Source organism: Tubulanus polymorphus, chromosome 1, assembly GCF_964204645.1.
Source record: "Tubulanus polymorphus chromosome 1, tnTubPoly1.2, whole genome shotgun sequence".
NCBI classification, from domain to species: Eukaryota; Metazoa; Nemertea; class Palaeonemertea; order Tubulaniformes; family Tubulanidae; genus Tubulanus; species Tubulanus polymorphus.
In genome coordinates, this window is record NC_134025.1 from 1,660,099 (window position 1) to 1,676,266 (window position 16,168).

General features: G+C 36.3%; 3 protein-coding genes across 4 annotated transcripts; 2 read left to right on the forward strand and 1 right to left on the reverse strand.

Moving 5' to 3' along the window:
• The first annotated feature begins 5,453 nt into the window (after positions 1–5,453).
• LOC141915311 (uncharacterized) lies at positions 5,454–6,212 on the forward strand. The gene has a single exon (XM_074806796.1). The coding sequence runs from the start codon at positions 5,454–5,456 to the stop codon at positions 6,210–6,212; it is 759 nt and encodes a 252-aa protein (XP_074662897.1).
• Positions 6,213–9,055: 2,843 nt separating this feature from the next.
• On the forward strand, positions 9,056–9,814 carry LOC141915314 (uncharacterized). Its single transcript, XM_074806800.1, has one exon. The coding sequence runs from the start codon at positions 9,056–9,058 to the stop codon at positions 9,812–9,814; it is 759 nt and encodes a 252-aa protein (XP_074662901.1).
• Positions 9,815–10,537: 723 nt separating this feature from the next.
• On the reverse strand, positions 10,538–13,523 carry LOC141914882 (uncharacterized). 2 transcript variants are annotated; one of them, XM_074806216.1, is made up of 2 exons: positions 13,461–13,523; positions 10,538–12,170 (listed from the first exon to the last, which is right to left on the reverse strand). In XM_074806216.1, the coding sequence occupies exon 2, from the start codon at positions 11,892–11,894 to the stop codon at positions 10,803–10,805; it is 1,092 nt and encodes a 363-aa protein (XP_074662317.1). In that variant the 5' UTR covers positions 11,895–12,170; positions 13,461–13,523; the 3' UTR covers positions 10,538–10,802. The 2 variants fall into 2 exon arrangements, with proteins under 2 accessions (XP_074662317.1, XP_074662319.1); XM_074806218.1 differs by lacking the exon at positions 13,461–13,523 and adding an exon at positions 12,405–12,624.
• Positions 13,524–16,168: the final 2,645 nt, after the last annotated feature.

Below are 16,168 nucleotides of genomic sequence, written 5' to 3' on the forward strand. Positions count from 1 at the left end.
CTCCGCTAAAAACAAGTCGGAAACCCTTTTATTTCCCTGATTCTAAACTCGGTGTAATATCTACAGCAGTCTAAACGCTACCGAGTTCCCTGATTCTCAACTCGGTGAAATATTTACAGCAGTCTCAACTCTACCGAGTTCCCTGATTCTCAACTCGGTGAAATATTTACAGCAGTCTAAACGCTACCGAGTTCCCTGATTCTCAACTCGATGAAATATTTACAGCAGTCTCAACGCTACCGAGTTCCCTGATTCTCAACTCGGTGAAATATTTACAGCAGTCTCAACGCCACTGTAGTTATAGTTCACTGTATATATGTATACGTAAAAATAAGATATGTATGAAGAGAAAAGTATATATTATGAAAAAGTCATTAGTTCAATAATTGGTTTCTATTCGGTATCGGATTTATATATAGTCACATGCATGCGATTACTCTCACCTTGGAGTATAGACTCCAAGTTATCCAATTAGCGCGCCGAGTATCCCGAACTGGAAAAACAAATAATCCGTCCACACGCATAATACAAACTATATCCGATACTGATAATCCGGTAATCCTCTTAAATCTCGGCACAGATTATGAAATAAATCCGACGCATCATTCTGTAATAAACTTATCCAAGTGTCGCAATTTTCACCGATTTTTTCTTATACGAAAATTAATTCAACAACTGCGAAACGTTTTTGTTTAAATCTCATGTGCTCTTTATTTCGTTTCATTTAGTTGTGGTTGTTGTTGTTGTTGGTTGTTGTTGTTAGGACGAGTTTGTTAATATTCGGTAGAATGCATACGGAGTATATCCTTCATAACGTCTTCCTTCAGGAGCGTATAACTAAGAAATAATCAGATTGTAGCATTTCACCGACTGAAATATCCACGAGTTTTACGTCAGCCAGGCAAGCGGTTTCTAATTTTGACATCGGTCCAGAAAACTGGTTTGATGGTATACAATGAGTGGCAAATACCAGCCTTGAACGACCTTTCAGTATCGAATAGGTTAAAAACGTGTGCAGGGTACCTGTGAATACAACAAACGCAAATAAGTTAAGTTATGCCAGCCCTGTTGAAACCGCTGACGTAGGTGGAATGCGCATAAAACGTGAAAGTATCGCAAGCTTCCGCGCCAAGCTTTAGAACACGCTGAATATACGTCAGTGCTACGTCAATAGCTCTATGGAAACGTAGCGTAAGAACGCTGGAATGACGCAAACGGCCGCAGCTCAACGCCAAGATCAATTCAGCCCCTGTGATTTAAGCGTTAGGGTGGTATTAAAACCGCAATTTGATCGGAAATTACGTAGGTTGTTCTGAGATCCAGGGGTTACTCGTTTTATCAGGGGTCGCCATTTGTTGCGACAAGACAAAATGCGGGTCCCAATCAAACTTTCGTCCAAGTCATATTAATTTTTGAATGTAGATTTGTATGTTTTTGTACAACACGAACAAAGTATAGAAATTCAGATGAACTCTACGGACGGTCACTGAGGCAATATTTTGAGAAATCATTTTAATAATGAATGTAGGTAAATATTATAATATAGATCTAAATCAAGAGAAATTGATCGCTTCGTTTAAAAAACAAACCTAGTTTTCCATCGTCCACGAGTGGAATACAATTTGCGTAACTTACCGATATTATCTTTCCGACCGTGTAGAAATTTCCAGGGTAAGATATCCATTTGAAAATCGGTTTTTCTCAATTACGATTATCGAATTATATCACAATCGGTGAACGGAAGCACAGATAACGGAAGGTTTAGGCGATAGATAGTAATCTGTTTCATCACGCAACAGAATGATTATAATTCCTGCTACTTTGCCCCAACATTCTTTAATTCTCGCATGAAAATGAAAATATTCTTGCAGTGATATTTTTAGATGATAGAAAAGAACATGAAATAAATGAAACATTTCGAGCTGAAATTTACCTGGTTTCTGTTGTATAGTCCTGTAACGAGTTTGGTCCATTAGAGAGAAGTGCTACTGGGAGAGAAGTGTTTTCAGTCTATATGTTGTACGGCGTTGTAATCTGTACATTTGACCTTTACATGAGAACGGTTTCAGTGACGACATACCGAGGTAATATCGCGCCCCGTCATTTTATTGAAACATTCAGATGATTTTATACACAGGGACGGCGTTGATAATTCTAGCCGCCATTTCGTGTGCATTATATATCATAATCACAAGAAGCGATACAAACTACAATCGTTATTTCAAACACCTAACGTTAATTTTTAAAGAGAAATTTTTTCCAATTCAAACGCTAGAGAAGCCTTTCTTAGCTTGCAAATAGCAAACCAGCACCATATGAATAACTTGTCATTGTTAATCTACGATTATGTTAGCAATTTGCCCGAACATTTCTAAATGACAATCAATTAGATATCCATCGCGAAGCCATTGATCACAAGTAAAAAATGATTTTGAAATCGATCACAGATTTTAGTTCTCCATCTATTCAAAATGTCAAACTGTATACGTCAGATTGTGCACCACCGTGCCGAGATGTCATAAATCAACAATCGCAATGAAGAGGCCACACGAAGATTCATATTACTGTACATTCTGCGTATAATGACTATTAGAATAATAGTGGGAACGTCGAATTAACTATGAACATTTCAGACTCTGTGTATATGTACTGTGTATTTCTTGTATGGGATTTTATATTATGCTTAGAACACGGACTCACGGCTCTTCATCAGAGGTTAACATTTATATTCAGCGTATCGCGAATATGCATCACAGCAATGTTTGTTCATTGCCTCCGTTATTTCGGCGATAATGCCAGAGGTCACGTTTTTACGTTTATTGATAGCTATTTCAGTATGATTCGAATCGATTCGTGTTCGAAAATAGAAAACACGTTAAATTACCTTCGTAGTGATCGATATTATTGAGCAAATATTTAGCTTTAATTCTGTGCTCATGAAACTAGAATTTGAAAAGATAACAAAAATACGAAGAATCTAAATGGGTATTATAATCCTGGAGTCAGTTGCACCAGTCACACGCCGTTAAATCAAAGCCTAATGTCTAAATCAGGTCGCACCAAAATCCGATCCGATCGTCTGCTATTCGGTCTTAAGAACACACTTATCTCACGTCGCGAGGTCGAGTCGCCGAATCGGCCTTGAATCGTTTGTCGGATCTTAGCTATACTCAGGTCACCTGGTCCATGATCGTTTCGAACCAAATGCTTATGGCACGTGATGTATACATCGCTATTAGACAAGAAGATGGCTAGTAGTTGTTAGCCGAAACGTCGCTCTTCAAATATAATCATTCTGATATAGAATTTTTCAATCTTGGCTTCGTTATTTCGGGATTTCTCTCGGCATCGCTATTCATTGGCTACGACCTTACAATCGGTCGTAAGTTCACTCCGGACACATTCCATACGACTGAGTCCGATCTTAAGCTTAGACCAGTCTACGACCATTCTACTTCTTTGGCCGATTTTAGAGACAAGTCTTAAGATTGGATGACACTTTTAATTTTGCTTAGACTTAAGATCAGTCTAAAACCTTCTTAGTTTCACAGCCAAACTAACAGCTAAGGACCGGTTTTTAGATTTAAGATCGATTTGGGACACCCTGGACTTAAGTCCGTGGTCTTGAATCTTAAGACTGAGATTGGTCTTTAGTTGTTAGATTGGCTATAGACCAGGATGGTCTTGGACTGGTCTTATGTTTATTTCCTTTGGCCTCTGGTTTATTTCTCGGCGGTTGGGTAGTTATCTGACCTCCCTCACATATGAGTAAGAGACATTTCGAATGGCATTCAGTGGGTTGAAGGATTTAAAAAGATGAATTACGTTCAAAAACATTTCTAGTACGTTGATGCATTCAAAGACGTCATGAATGAAAACTATGTTTCTACTATTACCGTGATATTCATATGTCATCCGTGACGTCACCACATCTCATATTGATTATAAACTGTCTAGATTTAGGTTTGTTTCTTCTTTTCTCAAAATCAGTTTGACTAATTGACGAGCGAACCTGCAGTTTTAAATGTCAATATCTGTTTGAAGACAAATAAGAAAAGATAAATGTTTTGTTAGATTGTTTACGCATTAAGGCAAAGTTGTTGTTGTCATGTATATTAGTATTTATATTGATATTTGTATTCATCTACACCTCAAGGAAACTCAAACCTTTTCACAATGACATGTGTATGACGTCACAGTTATATTCCTTATATAGATAGATACGTCACGAGGTTTCATTTCTGATCAATGTATGAAACCTTTTTTCATGTCATTGTTTGGTTTTTGCTTAGAATGTCGTGAAGAGTAAATGTATGATACCTCGAGGTGAACTGAACAGCCCTCTCGACACAACTAACGCAATTCATACGCGTAGGTTTTATCTCCATCTAACGTTTAAACTATGAAACGTATGTAAAACCATCACAGATTCGATAATCCGTGTCGAACTACTTCAATGAGCGCCATATATCAAAAATATCAAACGTTTGAATGTCATTGAATTCTCAGCTTAAACCCACAATTCAGATTGATCACCAGGACCCGGTTTCATAGACTGGTATTAACTTTAACCCGGGGGCCAACTCAATTCATTATCAATTGTGTTATCCCCCCGGGTTAAAGGTAAATACCAGTCTGTGAAACCGTACCCTGATTATTGTTGAATCTTCACTAAGAGATATATTGCACCTGATGATGATTATATTAAAGTGAAGTTTCAGATGGGAACTCGGTGTAGTTTTTCAGTATCGTTTCCAGAATTAGATCGAGGAAACTGAAAACAATATTCAAAATGACCGTTTTTTTAATTTACTTACTAATATTCCGAACTAATCTCCAATTATTATTAGAAAATCATAATACTTTTGAAAATTTCTGTTGAAATATGATACACATATACCATTTTGATTGATTTTGCAGCAGGTTTTTCATATTTTACGATTATTAACGCGAGAATTGTCACAAATTTGACGATTTCAGGCGCGTAATGTTTATTAGTGTATTTGTAAAGAAATGGATTTTCTAGTTATTCGACGTAATGCGAATAAATCAAGCGTTTTAATCGCTCAAATCATTTATATTGTGTGAATTTGATCGATTTAGTACCATGATTATGTATGATTATTTACGCTTGAATTTCTGCCGCGATATAACGATCGAATTCTTCTCGCAGAGGTCAGAAAAAAACTGAGAAAAAATTATCATCTTCGCAGACGATCAGTATATCTCGGTTCAGCATGCAGTTTGTAAACGGATCCACGAATAGTCGTATTACTAATACGTATCTTTACGCATTCGTGGTTCTGTTTCCAGTAAATCCTCCTCATTGGATTCTGAAGACTGTATATCTGTACGGGTTTTCAGTGGTATTTGTAGCTGGTATGACCGGTAACGTTATATCCATATTGGTAATGCGTTCTCGCAGGTTTCGACACCGTTCCTACTCTTATTACATGGTGGCATTAGCTGTTTGCGACTCTGGGATTCTGGTCATGCATCTGTTAGCCTGGATTAACTGTCTGACATCGGAACTACTCGCTGGAAAAATATACATCTTATTCGCCAGTCAATTTGAATGTAGTTTTATGGAATATCTATACGATGCAGCTATAACCGTAGAACCGGCGTTTATTTGTACTCTGACATTCGAACGATTGGTTGTAATCTATTCTCCGATTAAAGGCAAAACGATAACAACAGCGAGAACGGCGAAAATAATGATCGTTTTTATTGTGATATTCTCATTTTTGTTGTCGTCATTTTTACCGTACTATCTCACTTACAGCCACGAACTCGGATGTCATCATATCGATGAATTCAGTAGAATCGTCGATTATTTAAGAGGCGTCATCGTGTTCATGTATATTCCTATATTACTGGTATTCGTGTTTAACCTACTGATCATCGTATCTCTGAAAAGAGCCGGGAAATCCGTAGCTACAAATACTAAATCGACCGCAAATTCGGCGAAAATAACGCAGACTATTCTGGCGATTTCGTTCACTTTCGCGATTTGTCTACTTCCGATGGCGTCGATGATAGCTATAACTAGTGTTAGACCGGATTGGCAGGAAACCCTGGCAATTCCTCTAGAACTCTCTAAAATGATCTACACTATCAATAACGCTATCAATTTTTACATTTACGCCTGTACTGGTAAAGAAATCAGGGAAGCGGTTGTTGTTTTGTTTACTAAAACCAAAGATGTTTAAATCGGCATCTGACGTGATTTGTTTGACACGCGTTTCTTTCGGCTAAACCATTCCAAACCTACCAAACCATTTTATTGTAAACGCCATCGACTCATGTCCTTCGGTCTCAAAATACGTTTCCAACAGAGAGAAAGTTTTAGATATTGTTGGGTATGTGTTTATACTTGTTGTGTGGCACTGAAAACTGAAAACACTTTCACCAATAATAGTTTCAAATAAATGCTTATGAATTTGAAATAACTTGTTTAACAGACGTTTCTCTTGGCTGTTTTCTATTCCAAATACGTCAAAATTACACCCGTCATGATATACCGACAATTGACTGAACTCAGACATTCACAGGATTCAAGATTGCAGAAAACCATTCTTTGCTTAGTCTGGAGGTATTAACGATGTGGTTTGTAAATGAGATAAGAAATTGGTCCAGATTATGACGTGCGTACGATTTTATATTCCGATAAGATAATGTTTTTTCTTTCATGTTTCTATTTAAATCAATGACGTGAAACACTATAAAATACATTAAACTCACTACAAATACAATTACTGGATCAAAGACAAATATTCGTTTAATTGTAAGGACGTGTATTCTATAATAATGGCAGCGATACGACCAGGATCATGTGATGATCAGTATCATCATAAACTGAGATATCATATGAAATTAGATTTTTACGCCGACGTCGAATCATTTCAACCTGGAAATATGACCAAATACGTTTCTACCGAAGAAAGTAAGAAGTCGTTCGTTGTATGTTCATATCGGGGAAGATCTCAATTCATGGTACTGGCGAGGTTACCCGGTAGCGCTCGATTGGTGAATGTTAAAAACGGATATTCGAGTAAAGTGATTTGGTTCAATGAAACCGGATGTATGGCGTCTTGCGATGATGTACCTCTGGGGGCATTAGCGTGCGGTTTAGACGGCAGTCTTTACGTATTTTCGGTGTCCAGTCTACATCGCTTCGAGGAACCTGGCGAAGTTCATCGAACAACCGTCGATTTACGGCACATCATCGGAAGCCATGAAAGTCCATCAGCGGGTACCAATTATAGATTGACCTACCCGTACTGTCAGTCAGTCGACATAGTGGGTAAAACCATCTACATGCAGTACGGAGACTGGGTTTACACGATGAGTCTTACTGATGACGACAGAATTGTCGCGAAAGAAACTAAAACAGAGTTTCAACTACCGGAATTATCTAAATGTCAGATTAAAGTGAATTCGAAACACGTCATATTTTTCTACGCGAGGCTTTCCAGTGAATTGTGTATGATATCGAGAACGGGTGAAATCATCGATACAGTTGATATGAAAGATATTCTTCGATCGTACGGTATTCGTTCGCACGGTTTCACGGACAGAATCGTCGCCTTTATCGATATCGTCGATGAAGCGAATATCTTAGTGTCGTTTCATTCGTCGGCGATGAGAAAAGGTCTGATCGTACACGTGCAATGTAATTCTAAACGATTCGTCGGTAGTCCGATCACCGTGTTACACTCCGCTCATAAACAAATACATGACGTGTGCGCTTTGAACGATTATGTTGTGGCGATAAGTTACAATTGGAAAGAATCGTCACTAGAATGGTTCGAGATTTCGAAAAAGCCGATCACCAAGAAAGCTGCAGTAGCGGAACGCGAAGCCGTGAAATAGTAACATGGAGTTCCTGGAACTAACCACGGGGAGGCGCTGATGGTCCCATTTGTAAATGTATTTACATAAATACATACAACCAATAACAACAGAACATGCTTATCATTACATGCATATCATATTTTGGAATCTATATTGGAATCTAGATATTTATACGTTATATAAGAATATAAACTGTATTAAAAGTTGTATCGTGTTGACGGATTGTAGTGGATTATGAAAACGTCTCTTCATTTCCACTTGTTTTCGCAGTTCTAATTCAAAGATATCAAATAAAACCTGTTTACATATTTACATATAAACGTTTTGGAAACATTGAAAATTCGATGGAAATATCATATCTTCATCTTACCTTTAAATTTGTCTTTTTCAAAATATATTACACAATCTCTTGCGACCATTCCATTCACCCTCGTTTAGACAATATATTTTCAATTTGAATAAGTTGAAGAAAAAACAATGATTGTGTTTAGAAATAAAACTTGTTTTGATGTAAGACGAGACAAATTCCCTGAATATATAATACAAAAAAACCCTCAATATCTATTCACTCGAATATTCAATTTTCAATGAGTCTTTTTATTATGAAATAATGATTTATATTTCGCTGACATCTTGATTTAACAACAAAAGATCAACTTAATCAATGAGCGCCAAAAAATATCAAACGTTAGAATGTCATTTAATTCTCAGCTTAAACCCACAATTATAAAATATATATATATATATATATATATATATATATATATATATATATATATGTATATATATATATATAATATATATATATACATCGCTCAAATCATTTATTGTGTATGTGGTCGATTTAGTATCAATGTATGATTATTCACGCTAGAATTTCCGCCGCGATATAACGTAACGATCGAATTCTTCTCGCAGAGGTCAGAAAAAACTGAGAAAAAAATAATCATGCTCGCAGACGATCAGTACATCTCGGTTCAGTATGCAATTTGTAAATGGATCCACGAATAGTCGTATTACTAATACGTATCTTTACGCATTCGTGGTTCTGTTTCCAGTAGATCCTCCTCATTGGATCGTGAAGACTGTATATCTGTACGGGTTTTCAGTAGTATTTGTAGCTGGTATGACCGGTAACGTTATGTCTATACTGGTAATGCGTTCTCGCAGGTTTCGACACCGTTCCTACTCTTATTACATGGTGGCATTAGCTGTTTGCGACTCTGGGATTCTGGTCATGCATCTATTAGCCTGGATTAACTGTCTGACATCGGAACTACTCGCTGGAAAAATATACATCTTATTCGCCAGTCAATTTGAATGTAGTTTTATGGAATATCTATACGATGCAGCTATAACCGTAGAACCGGCGTTTATTTGTACTCTGACATTCGAACGATTGGTTGTAATCTATTCTCCGATTAAAGGCAAAACGATAACAACAGCGAGAACGGCGAAAATAATGGTCGTTTTTATTGTGATATTCTCATTTTTGTTGTCGTCATTTTTACCGTACTATCTCACTTACAGCCACGAACTCGGATGTCATCATATCGATGAATTCAGTAGAATCGTCGATTATTTAAGAGGCGTCATCGTGTTCATGTATATTCCTATATTACTGGTATTCGTGTTTAACCTACTAATCATCATATCTCTGAAAAGAGCCGGGAAATCCGTAGCTACAAATTCTAAATCGACCGCAAATTCGGCGAAAATAACTCAGACTATTCTCGCGATTTCGTTCACTTTCGCGATTTGTCTACTTCCGACGGCGTCGATGATAGCTATAACTAGTGTTAGACCGGATTGGCAGGAAACCCTGGCAATTCCTCTAGAACTCTCCAAAATGATCTACACTATCAATAACGCTATCAATTTTTACATTTACGCCTGTACTGGTAAAGAAATCAGGGAAGCGGTTATTGTTTTGTTTACTAAAACCAAAGATGTTTAAATCGGCATCTGACGTGATTTGTTTGACACGCGTTTCTTTCGGCTAAACCATTCCAAACCTACCAAACCATTTTATTGAAATACGCCATCGACTGGAACTAACCACGGGGAGGCGCTGATGGTGCCATTTGTAAATGTATTTACATAAATACATACAACCAATAACAACAGAACATGCTTATCATTACATGCATATCATATTTTGGAATCTATATTGGAATCTAGATATTTATACGTTACATAAGAATATAAGCTGTATTAAAAGTTGTATCGTGTTGACGGATTGTAGTGGATTATTAAAACGTCTCTTCATTTCCACTAGTTTTCGCAGTTCTAATTCAAAGATATCAAATAAAACCTGTTCACATATTTACATATAAACGTTTTGGAAACATTGAAAATTCGATCGAAATATCATATCTTCATCTTACCTTTAAATTTGTCTTTTTCAAAATATATTACACAATCTCTTGCGACCATTCCTTTCACACCGACATAGAGAATATTTTGAAATTGAATAAGTTGAAGAAAACAATGATTGTGTCTAGAAATAAAACTTGTTTTGATGTAAGACGAGACAAATTCCCTGAACATAAAATACAAAAAACCCTCAATATCTATTCACTCGAATATTCAATTTTCAATGAGTCTTTTTATTCTGAAATAATGATTTATATTTTACTGACATTTTGATTTAACAACAAAAGACTTGTAGAATGTATGGTGATAGAGGAATGTATGCATTTTAAAAGGGTTTCAAAGCAGAGGTACGTACATTTATAAGACGTAGTGTAACCATTTTCTTACGGACACAAACTTTATTCGATACAACAAATGTACATGGATATATTTTACTAAATCTATCTGAGTCCAAATATATCGAAAATATTTTTTTTTATTTCATGAAGCTTTCAAAAACACATATATAAAACTGAGGACGCATTCAGGATATTCAAAACTGACAGTCAGTTTTTTAGTTGTTTAGAGTTTTATATATTGTTAACGGAGGTCATAGGTATCGCTGTTACTGTTGTCGAACGGGTTTGATTAGTAGCTGTAAATCCAGCTCGCGGAGTTGGATCTTTACAGCATAAAATCATTTTCAAACGATCTCGGAACTTTTTGCTTCTCAAACAATACAAATATCCGTTCAATCCGTGACTCAATTTCAGTAAGAAATCGGCTATAACGGCAACAGTTTTAGCCACTTCTAGTTTTGTAGTACACGTATCTTTATCTTCGTCGATCGTAAACATGAACACTATATTCATAATTGCAGACGGCAGATTCAATACCAGAAATACAACGGAGACGATAACTAATGTTTGCGTGATCTCTTTTTCATTTGACTTTGATTTTGAATGTTTAGGCGCATTAGTCGCAGTATCCATACTGGATTTGAATTGTTTCGCTCGGTAAATAGCGACGATTATTAACGAATTGTTAATGATGAGAACAGGAATCGGAATATAGGTCTCCATAACTTTGATAACTGTCGACCAAATAGAGCTGATAGTTCCGCCCATGACTCCGCACTCTGATCGATTACAATAATCAAACGTGCCCGCTAATCCCAGAGCCGGGCAGGCCAGATATACCGACGATACGAAGATGATTTCTGTGAATGAAGCCGATATTTTCACCGACAGATATCTGGTCGCTTTCAGAGGGAACATGACGACGAATAATCGTTCAGTGGTCATCGCTACAATCAACCAAACCGAGAGAGTATTCGCTAAATACAGTAGAAACTGAGCTATTTTACAAGGCGTCATGTTTGACACGGATACAACCGGGGATGAAGAAACCGCTCTTACACATAGATAGAAACTATCGGTTATAACTATAGAGAATATATACCAGGACGATGAATTCTTACGTATCTCGGAGACGGTGACGACAATGGTTAGAATATTACCGAGAAATGCAAACGGTAATATCGCATAGATGCCGTACTGTTCGAAATTCCTGACGAAACTGATGACACCAGGGGAACACATGAAATAATTAGCAGACAACGTGCAGAATTCTTCACTATAATAGTAATAATCTGTCGGAGCCGTTGCGTTCATTTCATCCATGTTTAATATTTGTCTTTAATTCTCAGGTGTTTTCGCTCTAGATTCAGTTGAGAATTCGATTATGTTTTTCTATTCAGCGCATTGAATGTGACTATGAATACAGAACGTCCTACGACATTCTCATATTCACCGTTAAACGGAAACCATTCAATCACGGTTTATTTTCGCCCGATATCGAATCTCAAGCTGTTGATCGATTTTTCGCTTATATTTCCTGTATTTTAGTAAGAATAGCGCTACGATTCTCCGGTACTCCTGAGATGAGAGATTACAGATCTGAAAGGAAAACACATATCAGATTTATTCACGCACAGTAATTTGATATCTCCTATGGAACACACACTTCTGTGAAGGATTTTTGAAGCGCGTTAGGCTCTGGCCCCGGGATTATATTTCCTCTGACACTGGATCAGAAAATTAATTGCTCCGGCTTTTATTTATCGGAAGCGTTTTTCATCACAGAATGATCTACAAATGGTTTCTTCAGTACTTATCATAGTTGTTATTTACAAAGAACAGATTTGTAGCAATGCATCGAGTGAATCTGCGGTCAACTGTAAACACGTGATCTAGACGATGAAGCGGAACATCTATTCGATCCAATGTCGTCAACAACAATGAAAAACCTCAGTCGAGTACATCTCAAATCGCCTCAGAGGACGGAGGTTCTTAGATCGAATCCTTGTAGGTCTGACCGTCGGGGTCACCCTCAGCGCGCGCGTACAACAAACACAATCAAACTCTCAAAGTTGCTGTTTTCATAATGTTCTATTTAAATCAATTTCAGGGAAATAGGTCAATTGCGTTGTCAATACAATTTCATCCGAGCAGGAAGTGAACAAATATTTTGTTTCAAATTTCGTTCATAACAAGTTGAATAATGAATGCGTGGTGTGTTTTATGAGACGTGGTATTTTACTGATTTTACCGATGTAAATTGAGTCGGTATTTCTTTCTAGTGGCAGATTTTGTTTGTTTTAGTAATCTTGTTTCAAGGGTCGTCCGTGCAGACGGTTGTTTGTCGTTAGAGATATGGGTGACGTGATTGAGGAAATTGAAAATCACTCGTGATTGATGATCAATTGTATTTTTATCAGAAAAATCCCAAATAACTCACGTTCACAACCTGTAGGCTCAGTTACACAGCTATTTCAGTTCATTTTGATTGAGTCTAACTACCAATAAACCTCATCTAACTCAGAAGTTGCCAACTCGACTCGGACAAAAATTAAATCATTTTCCGACTCCCGTATTTTCCTATGCTTAACTGTGTATTCAGCTTAACTCGGACAAATGTTACGAGGTTCAGTGTGTTTAATGCAATCTCGTGAACAGCAATATTGAAATGAAACTTACTCATTCAAGAAATGACGATTTTTCAAAATTCTATACAAAACATTTTAATTGCATTTTCTTTTAAGATATAAATTACATATTGTATAGATAACAGTATTAAGAACAAATCACTTCGAATATTTTGTAGTGTTTATTGAATTAGCAATAGATTCTACAAAGTTGTGTAGACTAAAATTTTATATTCAAAATAAGATCAAAATCAGAACTTACCCGAAGTTTATCAGATTTGTGGAGATCCTATAGTTATAACCTGCGGATAGATCTATGCTCCGATGAACTGCGCTAAAAACCAGGCGAAGTTTTTTCTGATCTTTCTGTAAAACCGACGACAAAGAGCGATGATTGGACGCGATGATGAAATACGTCACGGCTGCTGAGAGCTGTAATACCCGGCGTCCGAGAATACAAGCGACGTCGTTCGCAAATATTTGGTGACGCTGTCCGTCGAGCCGTAACGTAATAAAGATACTTTTACGTATAAAAACGTTTATTCGACGACCGAAAATTGATGGATGTTGTCGACCTGTATGTGCGGCCTATCCGACGAATGTATGTTTGTAATTGCGACGAATAATCGTCGATCATTCGGGGCGCGATGCCAACCGAGGCAAACGAAAAAAAAGTCACTTGATCACTGCGATCCTAATATGAATGTTTGTGACGGAAGACATTTGTCCTTCGTAAATTAAAAACAAATACGGCGACCCGTGATATATTGACATTAGCTTGTCAGAAGGAAATCGGCCTCAGACAACTTAGCTTTTGTCTAATCGGTAAACACGAACGTTCTATATGTGTTTATTCATGAATTTGATTTAAGTGAAATGTGCTAAAATCAGCAGGATCCAGTTACATTAGAATCAATTATAAGACTAGTCGCTGTGCATGAAAGATGCATAATATGAAGATCTCTAACGACGAAAATTTGTTACATCGATGTTTCTGGTAAAATTCTTCTATCCAATTTTTAGAGATCTACTTAGGAAAAAATAATTTTTTTTCTAGTCAGGTATCTGAAGATGGATTGAAGTTTTAATCATATCATCATCATGATTTCGTTTCGAAAAGCCCAACGTTTTGCTTCATAACTAAAAGAAAATACGTTTCTTAGAAAACGTTTTAGATAATATGTAAAGCCAGGTGATTGAAAATCAGTTACTAGGTAACTAATCATAATTTTCTTTTGAGAAACTGGAAAACGATGAATTGTTGATATTTCTTTATTATAGATTCGTTAGAATTGGAAGATACACAATTATCGGTTTATCAGATTTCCAATGTTTTCGTCGGTGGAAGTTGTTTTGCAATTTCGCTCTTAATGAATTATTTACGCGACCGATAACTAATTAAGTTAGCCTATAATAACGTGTTTTTGTAATAACACTCGTAAATCTGTCGTGTTGTCGCGTGGCAGTTTGTTGATTCTAATCTCAACGAAAACAAATTTATCGGTTACACGACACACGTCATAAAATACATCGCCAGTTCAGTAGATCCTCGTAATAAATTGAAATTGTTATTTGTAATTTTGTTGGCTACGCCCGATTCGGGTCATTTAGTAGACGCAAACAAAGCTATCATTTGAGCAGAATATGTTTCGTGGTCATTGTCTGTGATTAGCCAGACACAACGAGCTAGTTTCACAAGAATACACGTATCAACTTGATACGTCGAATAGACCGAGTCTTTCCCTTATTGAAGTGAGTTTTAGAATGTTTGAGAAATTGAGTAGTTGATAATCAAAGTGTACACAGAAATAGTTTGATTTGAACACTTTATTTTTCAAATATAATTTACAGCATAGTGTACAAAGCATAATACAAAATACAGTAAATTAGACCTGGAGGGGCCTGTAGAAACTAAGGAATAGTTTGTATAAAACAGGTCCCTCAAAAGAGAAAAGAAAAAAAGAGAAATGCAATAAAGAAAATAATATGCTCACAGTCAACCCTTAACACACAAAATGCAATCAAAGTAAACTATGATAACAGCTTGATTAAGATATAATCATTTAATAAGCCAGTTATTTTCTGAAATATTCCAAAAACAATAATTTTAGTTCGAATAACTGTATGATAAAATCAAGCACAAAGTTGCTTTCTATAATTTCTTAGGAACAGTTTAGAATTTTCCATGTTTTTTAGATTTTCACTGATGTTATTCCAAAGTAAAGGGCCGGATACTTTTACTGAAAATTTTCTTCTTAGACTATTGAAAGAAAGTGTTTGTAAATCTTGACGTCGCCGAGTATTGTGACTGTGGATTTGAAAATTTTGGTTCCAATAATTTTCGAATGATTTCGGTAATTAATTCGGAGTGGACAGATCTGTAGATAAAAGTACCTAGCTGAAGTTTATTGATATCTTTGAGCTTGAGGATATTATAAGCTTTGAATATAGGGTCAGTGTGCGCCAAATAATAGGAATTAGAAATTAGCCTGATAGCTCTTTTTTGCAATACAATTAATGGCTGAAGTTTATTTTCAAAATTTCGTCCCCAAACTAAGTTACAATACTGGAGGTAAGGATCAATAAGCGACAAATAAAGGGTACGAAGAGAACTCACTGGCAGCTTATGTCTTACTCTATTTATTATACCAATGCTTCGAGAAACTTTTTTTTCAACTGATTTTATTTGATCGTCCCAGGTTAAATTTCTGTCAATAAAAACTCCAAGAAAATTTGTGACATTGACTTGTTTGATCTCTATATTGTTAATTGATATTCTCAAGTTATGTTTCAATAGTTTACCGAACACCATAAATGACGTCTTCTTTACATTTAATGACAGCTTGTTTGTTTGAAACCAGGTATACAATTTTGATAATTCAATGTTTACTGTACGTACTAATCTGTCTAAATTAATGTCACTATAAAAGGCATTTGTGTCATCGGCAAACAATATAAGTTTTAACACAT

Bases quoted from the DNA above. Each gene is read 5' to 3' on its own strand.
- LOC141915311 (XM_074806796.1), top strand. From the start codon at position 5,454: ATGGTGGCATTAGCTGTTTGCGACTCTGGGATTCTGGTCATGCATCTG.
- LOC141915314 (XM_074806800.1), top strand. From the start codon at position 9,056: ATGGTGGCATTAGCTGTTTGCGACTCTGGGATTCTGGTCATGCATCTA.
- LOC141914882 (XM_074806216.1), bottom strand. From the start codon at position 11,894: ATGGATGAAATGAACGCAACGGCTCCGACAGATTATTACTATTATAGT.